This window comes from Colias croceus, chromosome 17 (assembly GCF_905220415.1).
Source record: "Colias croceus chromosome 17, ilColCroc2.1".
Lineage (NCBI taxonomy): Eukaryota > Metazoa > Arthropoda > Insecta > Lepidoptera > Pieridae > Colias > Colias croceus.
The window spans coordinates 6,436,267-6,451,777 of NC_059553.1; the positions used below are offsets into that span (position 1 = coordinate 6,436,267).

At 32.7% G+C, this 15,511-nt stretch overlaps 1 protein-coding gene across 2 annotated transcripts in view; it reads right to left on the reverse strand.

The window, feature by feature from the left end:
* Positions 1–6,764: 6,764 nt before the first annotated feature.
* The window catches only part of LOC123698856 (angiogenic factor with G patch and FHA domains 1-like), a 29,869-nt gene continuing 21,122 nt past the window's right edge, over positions 6,765–15,511 (reverse strand). For both annotated transcript variants that reach the window (XM_045645651.1, XM_045645652.1), the window contains one exon: positions 6,765–7,507. In XM_045645651.1, coding sequence (XP_045501607.1) covers positions 7,340–7,507 — 168 coding nt within the window. In that variant the 3' untranslated portion in view covers positions 6,765–7,339. The remainder of the gene's footprint in view (positions 7,508–15,511) is intronic.

Sequence of the window (15,511 nt, forward strand, 5' to 3'; positions counted from 1 at the left end):
GTGTTTTTTGAGGAATATGCATAAGCTGTAAACTCATACTCATATATTATAATAGCCTTCGGAGAGATAATTAACTTTATACAACACATTATCAACGATTTTGTTAATATTGTATTAGAGAATCATAAAAAAAATTCAGTGCACCTACCCATCGTCTTCCCTAGAGTCCTAGCGTAATTTTAGTACTTATAATAAGACGATAGCTTACTGGAAATATTACGTTACACTTAATGAGGCTTTCAAACAACTCAAATACAATGTACCTATTCATTATTTCAACTACCTAGCCCGTTCATACAAAACTTACATACTTACCTACCTAATTTATGTCGCATTATATTTTTTATTTTTCTAATTTGCTGAGCAATTAGCGTTCTATTTGACAAAGTAATGTGTATTATTAAATTAAATTTTCCTTTTATTTTGAATCGCACTTTTCAGTAATCTTCTTAAAATTGTTAAAAATTTCACGCAAATCGACATGCTTTATTAAATCGTTTAGAGTAGCGCGGAATCGAACACATCATAAATGTCGAGGTGCAATTCCACGCTGTTTTTGTGAACATTCCTCAAAACGGTGAAAAAAGAATGGGTCGAATATTGAAAGGTGTGGTCACATTCGACTTTTCATATTAAAATCTAGATTTTTTTTTTTAAATCAAACTGTTAAAACTTTACATGTTAGCCAGTTTTTATGAATTAGCTTAAATAAATAAAATCTCAAGGAATAAGCACTTAAAACGTAAGGTTGACGATATCTCAGAAGTAACATTGTTAAGGTATAAATAAATAATTCATACAAGATCGTGCTTTATTTTTACACTTGTTTATAACACCAGTCATTTCCTTCGGTCGCTACAAATAGCGCGATAGATATCTCATTGAATGCCTAGTGATGCATCGACGCAGGACCGTTCATAGGCAGGCCACGGGAGAGGTTGCAACTACTTTTTTCATATAGAAGCAACATCCGCGTCTGTACTAGTTTTTATGCCGCCTCTCCGTCTGCATGTTTTTCTGAACATCTCGATTGATTACACCACGTCTGCCCGTTTGTTTACACGGCGAACGTCTAATTTCAACAATATTAAATAGCAGAGCGTAGCGCGGTAGCCGTTTAGAAACCAGTCGTGGAATTTTTATTAGATAAAAAAGTGCTACCGTACCGGCGAGCGAGTGATCGCTTTATTTACTTATTCCGTATATAGAATTTATTCCGCAATTAGAATTGTAAATTTCCTCGTTAGGGTCATTGATGTAGTGAAAAGAGCTTTTTTGCTATAATTATTCTCGAGAGGAATTAGTTATAGCGCAAATTTACGGCGACGTGGGACGCGCTGCGTGCAGACGCGCCGCGCCGCATACATCGCGCAATTGTTCTCGTGTGCTACTGGCTTGATAATTGGTGGCTTTGTATGGGCCATCGGAGTATGGCTAGGCCAGACAGACGGCCTCCGGTGTCTAGACGCTAGACGGTCCACTGCGATTTGCGAGATCACGTTTCGGCCGGACGAACATGCTAAGTGCATGTCTGGCCGCATAGCATCATACGTGGACCGCGGATCCATGAAACGTGCGGGATGTGACAGTTTGATTGCCGATCACGCAACTGCGGCACGCCGCGTGCTCCAGCATCGTTACATTGTTGTGTACAGAATAAAACAACCGTTTTAACTTGTATAGGTACTTGTTAAGCAAGTATAAGAGGCCAATTATAATTCAGTGCATAATATGCGAATCATTTGTTATATTTTTAGTAGGGATAAACTGATATTTAATAAATGAATTATACCTAAACTTTTGAACATCTTCTGAGACTATAAAAGTAAGACAGTCATTCATAAAAATTGCAGGAAAAAAGTCTAGATGATTCTATATAAAGTTTAAAAAATATCATATAAAGCAACGTCCTAACATTAAACCACTGGCCCAACAAAATGCGTCATCGCGACACACGGTAATTGTTATGTTAGACAACGAAATTGAATGATTTACGACTTTTCAATTTGGCCACTTACATAGTGTACAGATTCGTAATCATAGCACACGACCGAATCGGTCAACGGCCGTGCTCGAGACGTCTCTGCCCAAGGACGAAAATGCAATGCCGTATCTACAAGTGCGTGAGAATTTTCTGACATCCAGGGCAAGGATGGATAGCTTTTGTACGTAGGCCGGCGAATGTTTGATTGCGTAAATGCGCACCTCCGACGAAGACAATAGTAAATTGATTTATCTAATGGATCTGTCATGTACCTAATGTATTGGGTACGCTTTAATGGCCTGATGGTGTAATTTTTAAGGTTCTATATACATTAGGATACGTGATATCTAAGCTAGTAACTGGTGAAATAATATTATATGTTAAACTCAAACGTTTAAAGTTAAATAAACTTAAACTTAAATAAATATTTTTAATAAAAAATGATTAACGAACATACCGAACTGCTTTTCTTTTGCATTAATAATAATTAAATAAGTTTTTTTTTTAAATTATGACTCTCAATTATATAAAAATACCTAGATAGGTAATTAAGAATTTAATCTTTGTTCTAGTAGCTTATACCGTTTATATAGAACATCATCTAATGAACCAATATTTTTTTATAATATAAAGCTATGTATAGCATAAATGGATTGTGATGTCTGTGTACCTACATAATTCTTCCAAGTTCCATAACTATCGATACAAAAAAAAAACAAAAGAAACACTATTTCAATTCCATAAACAATACATACAGCACCACATACAGCACACATCAACACACAAGTTAATTAAATATTTAAAACATGAGGTCTAGAAAAATTTTTTCGCATCAAAATAAAGTAAAATAAATACGTTAGTTCGTTGTTTAACTTCACTGGCTTCACGCATAACCGAAACACGCACTTAGCATGTTTTACACTAATGTAATGTAAATGTAATTTTTTGGTTCTAAAACCAAAAAATTAACATATTGTTACTATTTTTGCTTTTTATGCCAGTCTTGACTCTGGAGATAAAGCCACATAAATATGAATAAACGAGCTGATTGTTAATGGGCAGAATTGAATAATCATATTGTAATATTTTCCTGAGAAGATGCGTATGTTAAATAAAAATATTATCATATTTCTATAAGGTTTACTCATTCATGATGCGTTTAAAACAGAAAAATATTAATATCTTCGCTTACGTAACGTAATCTAATACGACGGGACAAAAAACGAATTTCTGCTTAATTTCGTGCAAAATTCTTTAAAATTTTCGCGGATGTATCAAATTCGAAGGTCGGCGCGTCAGGCATCGGCTTTCCTCGCAAAAAAGTATAAAAATATCAAGTAAAGTTCCCATTATAAACTTTCACCGGCGTGCAATAGCGGTTGAAAAAGTGCAGGGTATCAATTCGAAGGTCACCGCGAGGCGGTTACGGCGTCTGCCAATCTCGACCTTGACGTGCACCTGTTGTGGTCCGTCCAGACAGACAGACGTGCTTGATACATGCTTGCACAAACCTATGGGTATAAATTGTATAGGTAGTTACCTAATATGAGACTTTACCTCTACTTTTGACTCTACCTTATATCTATCTTATCTATTGTTAATATATTTGATAAATATATTTTATATTCGTAAAAGCTTGATAGAAGCACTAGTCTAGCACTGTAGTAGAACCATTATAGTGTACGAGTAAAATGATGAACATTTCCTAGCGCATCTGTTGGTTATTAATTACTTTTTACTTCACTTTACTTACACTTGCAAGTATTAAATGCTTACACAATTAAAATTGTAACGTAAAAACCTATAGCATTTTAATCATAAGTATTGTAAAAGTTACTTCACTTGAAATTATTTTAATCATGTAGAATTGTAGAGTGTTCAGAAATGTTTAGGAATATAAATTTTCTTTCTAAACTACTTACCAATTCAGACTTCAGAGTACCTATACTACTTAAGAAAAACTAAATATCTGTAGATTTAAAAATATACATTTTTGAAAGGCAACTTGAACAAATAAAGTATACATCTGAAAGAGGCTTTACTGGAGTATTAACTGTACCATTTAATCCCTATTATTTAACTCTACAGCGCAGAATTTCGCATCATGTACGTCTGCAGTCGTTACAATGTTGCAACTTGCAGTTGAATTAATGATAGACATGTTAACAAATCAGGTAAGCCCAAAGGATATGTAACGTAGTCGGCGATACGCCCTTCAAGGCTGAAGACATCTGTTGCGTTTAACGAACAACGAATTCAGAGTACCATAGACAGGAACGAGTCTTTAAACTTAGCACAGATAAAGCTAAAAAAAATATGGCGCGATCAAAATGACATATTTTTAAAACACTCGGACCAACTAAATAGCTTCAGTTTTCCTTTTGTCGGTTATACAATTTCTGTAATACTAAACATACACAATAGTTCGATCTAAGGCCACGTCATAGACTGGTTAATGTTTTTATCATCTAAATTTAGTTTTGTTTAGTCGGGGAAAGCTATTTTCAAACTGAAATGTTTAGTTCATACTCTACAAACTTTTCTGCGAAATAAACACTTATGAATGAGCCTCGATAGACATCGCGTAACTAGACGATAAACATGTTTGCATGCGGATGTTTTTATTGGCGTTTAGTTTCAGTGCAATGTCTGTGTTTTTGGCGAACTTTAGCTCTGGTTTATCTAATGGTGTGTATTATCATTGTTTACGAAATGTTTTCTTTGAATAAGCTTAGGAATGTTTTCATCTTTTATTATTTTACGGTACACAGCAATAATTTCAAACAGCTTTCACAAATGAAAAACGCAAGCAGATTTAACGTTTGTTAAGACTTAACCGGGCAACTCGTTAAACATTAAATTGTAACATCTAGCAAGTAGTCTATACAATTAGAGCTCTCTGGGTGAATTTAATACCAGAGGTCGAGTTAATTACAGGTGTAAGGGGTGGCGAGGGGGCGCGGGGTGCACAGGAAACGGTTCAGACAGCGTAGTAGTCGACGCATAACTAATGACCGCGGCGCCACCTGCCGCAGGTCACCCTGAACTTTCTCCACTGAAAAAAATTTCGAAAACGCACGTTTCAATTTTAAATGAAATGAAATTCTGCGATACATTGTTTCGTGTTTGTTTTGCTGTTCAATTAAATAGATAACATTCGAGATAGCATTTATTGGATTATAAATTGTTCAATTTATCCTCGCGACGTTGAATTAAAACTTTATTTATGGTCTAGGAGCTTTCTGCAATACATTTTTTTTATGTTTCAATGACTAAAAAGGCTTGCGTGCTTTCGAATTTGTGTTATACTATGCTATTCTGTTACCATTTTGGAATGCTTTATACGTCCCATAGCTCGTTCTTCTGAATATTGGTGATCACAAACTAATGGAGAGCGACATGACAATAAATTTATTTCTTAGAGAGATTTAAAAAATATGATATTAAGAATTAACCAATGTGTTTGTTAATAATAAAATATAGATAATAAAAGGAGTTAAGTGCATAAACCTATATCTGTATATAAAATCTGTAAAAATTTAAATGGAAAATCATAATTTATATAAACCCATATTATTTTTATATTACAGATACACTATTTGATAAGGCAAGATTTGTGTAATTAAACGATATTACAATTTGAAAATTTAACGTTTTTACTCTACTATGTTGAGCCACAGAATAGTTAACGGTACAGTTGAGCCTGGTTACGGATTAATTCCTAACCCTCTAAATCGTATGAAACATGTATGTCAATAATTTTCTGTCTGAGTGGAAATGCATTGCATGAATTGAATGCGTGTCCGGTTGCAATCAAGGTACTTTATGTTCGACTAATCACCCAGTACACGGGCCACTATCACTGATGCATAGTACACGCAAAACGCCCATCAGGTACTTTCAGGGTTTACAGATAGAAATGTTCGAATACTTATGTGCAGTTTTATAGCGTGTTATATAGAGGTACAATGTATATATTATGTCACTTATATGCGCATATAATTGAGATAGAGCTAAGGATAGAGCTGTTAACAATTTATGTATAACTAGATTTCCGCCCGCGGCTTCGCCCGCGCTTGCAAAGGAAAACCCGCATAGTTCCCGTTTCCGTGGGATTTCCGGGATAAAAACTATCCTATGTGTTAATCTAAGTTACCCTCTATATGTGTGCTAAATTTCATTGTAATCGGTTCAGTGGTTTTTACGTGAAAGAGTAACAAACATCCATACATCCATACTTACAAACTTTCGCCTTTATAATATATATTAGATTTTGTGTAAGGTTTGAAATTTTTATTCTAATTTTAAATATTGTACGAAGCTCTTTCCAATACACAAATTCCAGAAGTATCAATGCAAAAATATTCATATGGGAATATATTATACTGTATTCATTTAAAAGGAATTTTATACGCAATAGACTCGCCACATCCTCCGTTCGTAGAACACGTGGAAAGTAAGATTGTAATGAATTTCTTAGTAAAGTTTCTTGTGTGTCAAAATGGAAAATGATAGTTCGGATACAGGTTATGCGAGATAGTTGACTTTCCCTATGGGTGTACCATAATTAATTTGTGTTATAAAAATTTCAGGGTTGTGCTCTTGGAGTTTTTAAAATCGGAATTTAATTCAAGGGACCAAATTTTAACAACCTTTATCTTTTGGAAAATTGCGTGTTTTTTGACATGGCGATACACGTCTCCGGCCCAAATAGCTAATTAAGTAATTAACTATTTAAACTTCGGAAATATGAATAAAAAGGAAAAAATAAAACAAAAAATACTTCTATATACAATTTTATTTTAACTAAATAGCCTATAAAGATACATATCTTATGAGTTTAAATATAATATGTACATTTATAATATATCTCAAGCAAATAAGTCTTAATTATCTATTTCTATATTTAAAATAATAAAACGTTAACAGTTCAGTTTCTTGCAAAAATATTTTTTCTTAAAGCAATGTAAGTAAAAAAATATTACAATTATTAAAATTATAATTTGATAGTAGAGCTGTATGTGAAGCTTCCCCTGAAACCGCTGTGCAATTTCTGGGAACTGAGAGTTTATACATAGACGCCCGTGTTTCATATAACCGATTGCCGTTATCCATCCACTTGAGTTTGGTGTAGAGGTAGGCGGGAGCTTTAGTCAGGATCACTTAAAAAAGTAGAGAAGCTAAGCTAGTGCAGTCGCCGCCTACTCTCCATGTTTAAGATTTAGTGAGACTTAAGGACAGGCGTTATATGTATGGTCCGAGGTCAGGTCCGAGCTGGTATGTCCCAACCAAAATACAATTACATTATATTATATTTATTATAATTACATTTATTTAATAGCACCTATACAATAATTATTCAGAATCTTCATCAGGTTCGTTCTGAAACGCTTTAGCCGGTGGTCGCAACATTTTGGTTCTAGCTGCAAGTCGTAATGTTGCAGAGCCGAGGTTGCCTATGGGTGTTTCGGGCACTGGTACCGTACCGAGACCTGCCTTACCTTCGTTGCTGACGAGCGGTATCTGTGGAAGAAAGTACTTTATTTATACGTGTAATGTAATAAACTTCAGGTGGGTATAATGCGGTACATTCATAATATGTACTGAACAAGAAATCGACTGATTCATTCTCTGTTAATAAAAATAAATAGGTACCACACGTTTTGCTCCGTCATTGATGCATAAAGAAAAAAATCCAGTTTCCTTTTAATATTAAAAAAATGGCTATTAGTAACTAAATAAGTTTGTACTGATTTTATTGAAATCGTTTCTTAATTAAAAAAAAAATCATTCCGATATTACAATATTAACATTTTTATACCTATTCGTTTATATACCGCTGCGAGATTTTTTTTAAATGCCTTCTGAATATCAAAAATACAATACATTATTAACGAACTACCACTCACTTACAAATCACCAGCAAAAACCTACATTACTAAAAGGTTACAAAAAATAGTTTAACGGTCTTCGCAAATACATAGTCCTATATCGAAACTATAAGTTCAAAACGGCGTGTAAAAACCGACACTGCAGCCATTGTATACAATTTATATCGCTTTATCCAAGCTAGATAAACTGCAGCTTACCTATAATTCGATCCACACAGTTCATGAGATAATTATTTCACTTAATTTATACGTCGTTAGCATAAAATTACCGAACTTCACGCATCAACAGTCGAACAGAAAAATTAACGACTACTGAACCTGTTCTACAAACACTAACTCGAGAAAGTAACAGTATAATAATTATCCATTTTGAGCAAAAACCATTCATGTAAGGATAACGCTCGTTGGGCCGTGACTAGTGGCTTTTAGCAGAAACTCTATAATGTCATTCCTTAGTATCAAAAATCGTTAACCTATTTTAAAAGCATGCCGCTTTTGCTAACCAACATATATTTGTTAAAACATGCAGACGAGTGTTCAACTTAATATATAAATATTCCAATGCTATCAATATTAATATAAAATGATATATCTGTTTTGGTAAACTTGGGTAAGGCTAGACAGTTTTTTATTAGAAAGTTTCTAGTATTCCAAATAAGGTTGTTACGGTAATAACCAATAACAAATGAAAAAGATGCTTCGTCATTGTTATTCAAACTTTTTCTCAACTTGTTTATTAATAAGTAATATTGTACAGAACTTTTATGATTTTCATTTTTAATTATGAAAATATAGTTGAATTATTAAAACGTTATGTTATAAAAACATAAAGAGGCTACAAAAATAGCTCAAAAGATTAATTTAAATACACCTATTACGGAATTTTAATTGAAAAAGTTTCACATTTAAAGTTCGTTACGCCACGTGACGAAATAAATTCTTACTTGACATTTAATTAATCAATTTCAGTACATACCAAGAAGCTTATATCTAATACACTGGAGATTGCACTATGACCAATAACTTGTAACAAGAAAATATGATCTAGAATGACGTCAGTTATGTTTTTTGTCTCTTTCTGTTGAGTGACCACGCTGGTTTTTAAATTCAGGATTTTTCAAAATAGAAAAAACTAAAAATCATGGTCTATAAATAATAACGACAAAGGTATATTTTTAACAGTATTTATATTATAATATTATGGTCATACTTTATAGGTACATACAATTTTAATTGGTATAGAATGATAGTTTTAAACAACTTTTGGCTACAAAGCTTGGATATGAACCGATATATAGCATTAACATCCTTTGTAAATAGAGGAAAGTTGTGATTTGCATCAGATGCTGTTTACCAAATTGTAAGCTACTCAGATCTTCTTTTGAAACGCGTTGCTTCGACTGGTCAATTTCAAGCCAAAATCATCAAAGAAAAACTGTTTAGCGGCCTTGCACAAATTTCAGCTAACTTTACAAAGTTTATTTTTCAAAAGGTATTTTTTTCTGGGTCGTAATCCTCAGTAACCTTGATGGGCACATATATTTCTTTTTATTTTACTTTTTGGAAAGCTGAAATACGTAAAACAAAAAAATATAAGGTAAGTTAAAAAAGTATAAATTTCAATGTAAAAACGAACAATCTTATAACTACATGTGAGTGCAATACCGATGTCGTGTGTTGTTTCATTACTAGTAACAATCTTTAAAATGGTGTTCTAAATTTTCATCATAATATTGTTATTACAATACATTCTCCTCGCTAGTCGCTATCCATAAAAACTCGTCATCATGGTTACCTTACTTGTTAAATTTGTTTATTGAAAACTTGTTGAAAAATGATAAAGTATTGGGGAAATAACAAATTTAACATGACTGCTTACTAAAATGATGCTAAATTAGACAATTTTTGCCATTGAAATGATTCTAAACAGGTAAATGCAGGAGTATTGAGGAATATTGTTTATAACGTAAATATACACTTGCCTGTGAAATTCTATGCCAGAATTCGGTGTCCAAACGCTTCTGCAATTTTGCACAATACAATGCATTCTTTATATTCGGAAAATATTCATTAAATAAGCAACAATATTAACTTAAATATTCGAAGCGACGCAATTTTTTTGACACACATGCCATATTGACAAAGTGAGAGTTGCTACAATTTTATTATTGTGACTACCCATAATCAGGGAGTATCGCTTTTTAATAATTGGTTCAGATACTTATTTTATTTAGCATAAATAATAATTGTCTCATCCAACAATGCTTCTGAATGACGTTTTTGGCAATTTATCAACAAACTCATGTACAAAAACTAACCTTTTGCACAGAATATTACAGCATACATAGTAGCCTTGGGAAAACTTCGTATTAACAGTGGCAATACCAAGTTAGGTGTGAAAGTGATAAAAAACATGAACTGGGCAATATTTTCTTGTTACACGTCAATGTTCATACCGAAATCTCCAGTGTTTTAGATATAAGCTTCTTGGTACATACATTGTTGTGAGTGAATGTTGTCATCTCAAGAACTTTAGCATACCATAGTTGTACGGGGTGTTTAAAATGGCACCTAATGCCTGAGACGTGTCTTGGCATGAATCACGAAACGGGACGAGCACATTATAAATGTTCGCCATATCATGTCTCGAGTAAAAACTGCAGAAAGCACTAGACCATAAGCGGTACGTATGCATCAATTACATACAACGACAGACGGACAGCCGCATTGTTATTAGGAGTTCATTGTCTAGTCGGTTTTACGAACGTTCTAGACGGACGGAAGTCCAGATTTCCTGTCCCAATCGCGTCGCGGCATGGTGATCCATGGGGTCAATGTAGTAGATCAAAACAACACCATGTATGGCGCATCCAATGCCACCTAGCCTCTCGACTCTCGAGTCACTTTGTCGTCAACACGTGTAGTACTTTACAAGTATTTAATCCTAATTTATAGCTTATTTTGCTGATCTGAATAATAAGTTTGTTTAATGTGCGGCACATTTGAAAATTTGTGGATTTTGTATATGACTTAATTCTAATTTATTGTGAAAATATTGCTTAAAATATTTAATAAAAATATCTAAACCAGGTGTCTCGTTCACGCCTTCCTAACTCAACTTGCTACTTATATCTACTGATAAATGAATCCTGTAACAATATTTAAAAAATATTTTGTGTAATATTTTTTTTGAACTTAATAAATAACATATTCATCCATATTATAAATCTTTGACCCGACTCTACTTAGAACTACACAACATGTATCATTCTCAACACCACTAATGACTATATACGTACATATTTACATGTATGTATTAATCTTAAAATGAGTACCTATTTATAATATTCTGTAACACGACACCCAGTTTCTTGAATTTATACGTAAAATAAGGTAATAAAAAGTTCCAAAAACGGCACCCTAAAGAAGTGGTCTGCACCGTGATACCTACACGTCATAAAAAATGTTTTTAATTGCAACTTTTAATAAATTACCATGAGCGGTGAATAAATGGGAACCATCCGTGCTCTTTATTTTGATAGTCCTTATAATTATACCTACATTTTGTTTATACGAATGCCGACGTTGGACGTGAAGACCTAAGATTAAGACAATTAAAAAGGTTAAACGAATAAAAATTTTGTTATGTATAAAATTTTCCTTATTAAGACGAACTAAGGAACTGGCCGTACCTTCGTCCAATCGTCCAAATAAACTCAATCGATCTGCTTATAGTTGTTTGACTGATTGCAGATTTGTGACATCAAAAAAAAATGTATAAAAATTTTCCATTTTCCACCCAGAAATTATATGAATTTATAAATTCGAGGCAAGCGTACAACAGAGGCAGCATAACTTTCTATGAAATCTGGTATCGGCCTTTGCAATACGAAAAATCTATAAACCCCTCATCTGCTTTTACTGAATATTTGCTTCTACGAGCATATCCAGATATCCACCAAACAAAAAACCTAAGAGCCCTCTCGTACCAGACTGTACACAGTTATTAACTCAATATGAGTGTATTGTAACATGATTGAGATCTTGGCTCGGTCAGTAAAGATAAATTACCGCGACACGATGTTCATTCCTATACAAATTACGAATACGGTCGCTGATGGAGCTCGTTCGAAGCGATATCGCCGTAGATGCAGCATGTGCATACAAGACTGCCATACATACAAATTACACTATTATATTTAATAATAAAATGCACGAGGAAAATAAGCAGCTATTAAACTATAGAAGCATATCGTACGTAGTTTATCAGTCGGCTAGAGATTTTGTGAAATGCTCAACAATTTACCAATTTGTTTAAAAGGATAGCACATACACTCGTCTATTGCCTGCATTGTTAAGTTTATTATACCTTTCATTAAATTTAAAAACGAAAAACTCATTAATATTGTCTTGATCGCGCATTCAACATTTGTTAGCAAAACATACAAACTCACTCCCTTAAAAAATACAGTGAATTCCTTACCGTTCGACCTATCTACGAACAAGTAATGTTTAATGGTGCTTAAAGTTATCGCTTCATTTTGCGTTCACATAACAACAATAAGGGACTATAAAGCAAATATTTTACTGCGTTTATTGTTTTGGCATTATGGTTATTTTTTGCGTGGAGAGCAAATGGCTGCGCAGGCGCTACGTAAGGCGCGATGCAGTTTAGATAGCTGATGCATCGTTTGCGACAAAAACCGTCATAATAAGCTTATGCACCTATAGTCTATAGACTATACTATATACCGCAGGACGCAAGGAAACACAATTTCATAAGCGTATAACTATTTTATAAAGAGCTTTAAAGGATAACGGTACTGGCTTTTATAATCAAGTAGGATTTTTTCAAACAGGAAGAAAAGCACTTCATTTATCTATTAAGCGACTTCTAAGAATGTGAGAGCAGGCGGGTCTTTATTCCACTAAATATTTTAACTAATAATTACATATTCATTGAAAAACATAAAATGTAAGCCATAGCTTGAAACTTAAAGCACTGCTTGTATTGTTGAACGTTTAATATTTAAGAAAATATTAAACGGTCATATCTATAATCCTTTCATTTAAACATAATATATCAAGAACTCATCGAATGTATTAATTATTATTATTATCCACATTTACAATATGGTAATAAAGCAATCCCTCATATAACTTTCATGAACGATTAAAACGTCTGCTAAGAGGCGTCGGCGCCCGACCGGTGAAGTCTAGACGTTTAACTACCTTTTAGTGGACTGTGGAATACTTCGGAGGCTTTCCAACAATTATCTTCGCAATGAATTGGACACAGTTTCCGTAAATACTCAGAAATACAAATATAATTGCGACAAATTACCATGCGGCGGTTTCGTGACCGAGTCATAGGAATTCATGACTAATAAGATTTCAAAAAATGGCCTGTCCCATGTACGATCGCCTTCGAAATAATCGTTTCTCAGTATGAATAACGTTTACTATTTATTTCGAACAACATCCGCGGTGATTTTTGTTCGTGATTTACATATAAATGACTGAGTTTTTATTTAAATACATATTATAAATTGTCAAAATTTTTGATTTTTTTTTTATATATATTTAAATATTCTACAATTAAAAAAAGCGGATACTTTGTGTTAAATGTTAAATTAAAAATTAAAAAAAAAAATCATGGGATTGTATTATTTGATTTTGTTTAATGCCGGCTTCATCCAGAAAAATGTATAATAGTGATCTTTTCAATGACTTAAAGCCAGTGAATCGCAAACGGCTATTATTATATTGATAAATTTTGAAATGTATTTGGAAAGTATTTTCTAGTGTTTGATTTTACGCGAGTATTATACATTTAGAAATTAAAGACTTCTTAACGGATTTTAAACGCGATTTATTCATTATATTATTTTCCCAACGTTTCGAATACTATACAGCGAGCGTGGTCACGGGGAGACTGAGATGTTATACGTCTTGACGGTCATTCAAAAATTGCTATTTGTAAACTACCTCCACCTATTTCTCCGTAGTTGGTATGTGGAGTATTGTTCCGGATGTTGGCAGTATTGGCTGATCGTGTTTAAAATCCGTTAAAAAGTCTTTAATTTCTAAATGTATTTAGAAAACATATCATAACTTTCTCAAATAAATATACCTATTTAACACTGTTCATAAAATTATAACCTAAAGATAAATCTTTATGAGTGAAAATAATATTATAAGTTTATGTTACAAACAAGAATTGAAACAGGTATTAAATGATAACTCTACTCATTATAGCAAGTTATTGCTTGTCTTATTAGCATATTTATTTGAAGAAATTATCCTCTCCTTTCCCATACTGCACACGTAGTTAATTCAATAAAAATACTTATTTATGAAAGTGGTAACGTAACTTTAAACATATTCATTAAAATTATATACAGTAGCGTTGCGTGTATGATTTAACTCATAATAATATCTGTTAAAAGATAAAAAATAATAATAATTTCCACCTAGTATCGACATTGATTTAAAAGCTCATCAATAAGAATAAACTATTAGTTTGCATTGCTCTACCGCGCTTTGTAGCGAACTATATTCGACTTCTACACTATCTCTATTTTATAATTTTTTGTAACGAACTATATTCGACTTCTACACTATCTCTATTTTATAATTTTTTGTAACGAACTATATTCGACTTCTACACTATCTCTATTTTATAATTTTTTGTAACGAACTACATATATATTCGACTTCTACACTATCTCTATTTCATATTTTTTTGTAACGAACTATATTCGACTTCTATACTATCTCTATTTTATAATTTTTGTAACGAACTATATTCGACTTCTACACTATCTCTATTTTATAATTTTTTGTAACGAACTATATTCGACTTCTACACTATCTCTATTTTATAATTTTTTGTAACGAACTATATTCGACTTCTACACTATCTCTATTTTATAATTTTTTGTAACGAACTACATATATATTCGACTTCTACACTATCTCTATTTCATATTTTTTTGTAACGAACTATATTCGACTTCTATACTATCTCTATTTTATAATTTTTGTAACGAACTATATTCGACTTCTATACTATCTCTATTTTATAATTTTTGTAACGAACTATATTCGACTTCTACACTATCTCTATTTTATAATTTTTTGTAACGAACTATATTCGACTTCTACACTATCTCTATTTTATAATTTTTTGTAACGAACTATATTCGACTTCTACACTATCTCTATTTTATAATTTTTTTACCTACTTCTGGACACTTACTCTATAGTCTATAGATTTTATTTTCATTATATACCTACTAGTAAACCGGGCGAACTCCATTTCGCCACCTGCAGAGACACCTTTTCTTTGCTATAAACCTCACGAAAACCGAGATCTTTCCAACGAATGCAAAATCGTGGAAATCGGTTATTGCATTCTGGAGTTATAGCGTCAAGAAGGAAAACCCGACTCATTTTTATACAGAGTGTAATCGTTAAGTATGCACAGGCGATTATTCCGTAACTATTGCAGATATCAATAAAATTTAAACTGATATCGAAAGTACTTAGCCTGATGAGTAAAATGGCCATAATAATTTAGTACTTTCGATACCAGTTTAAAGTTTATTGATATCTGCAATAGTTACGGAATAAT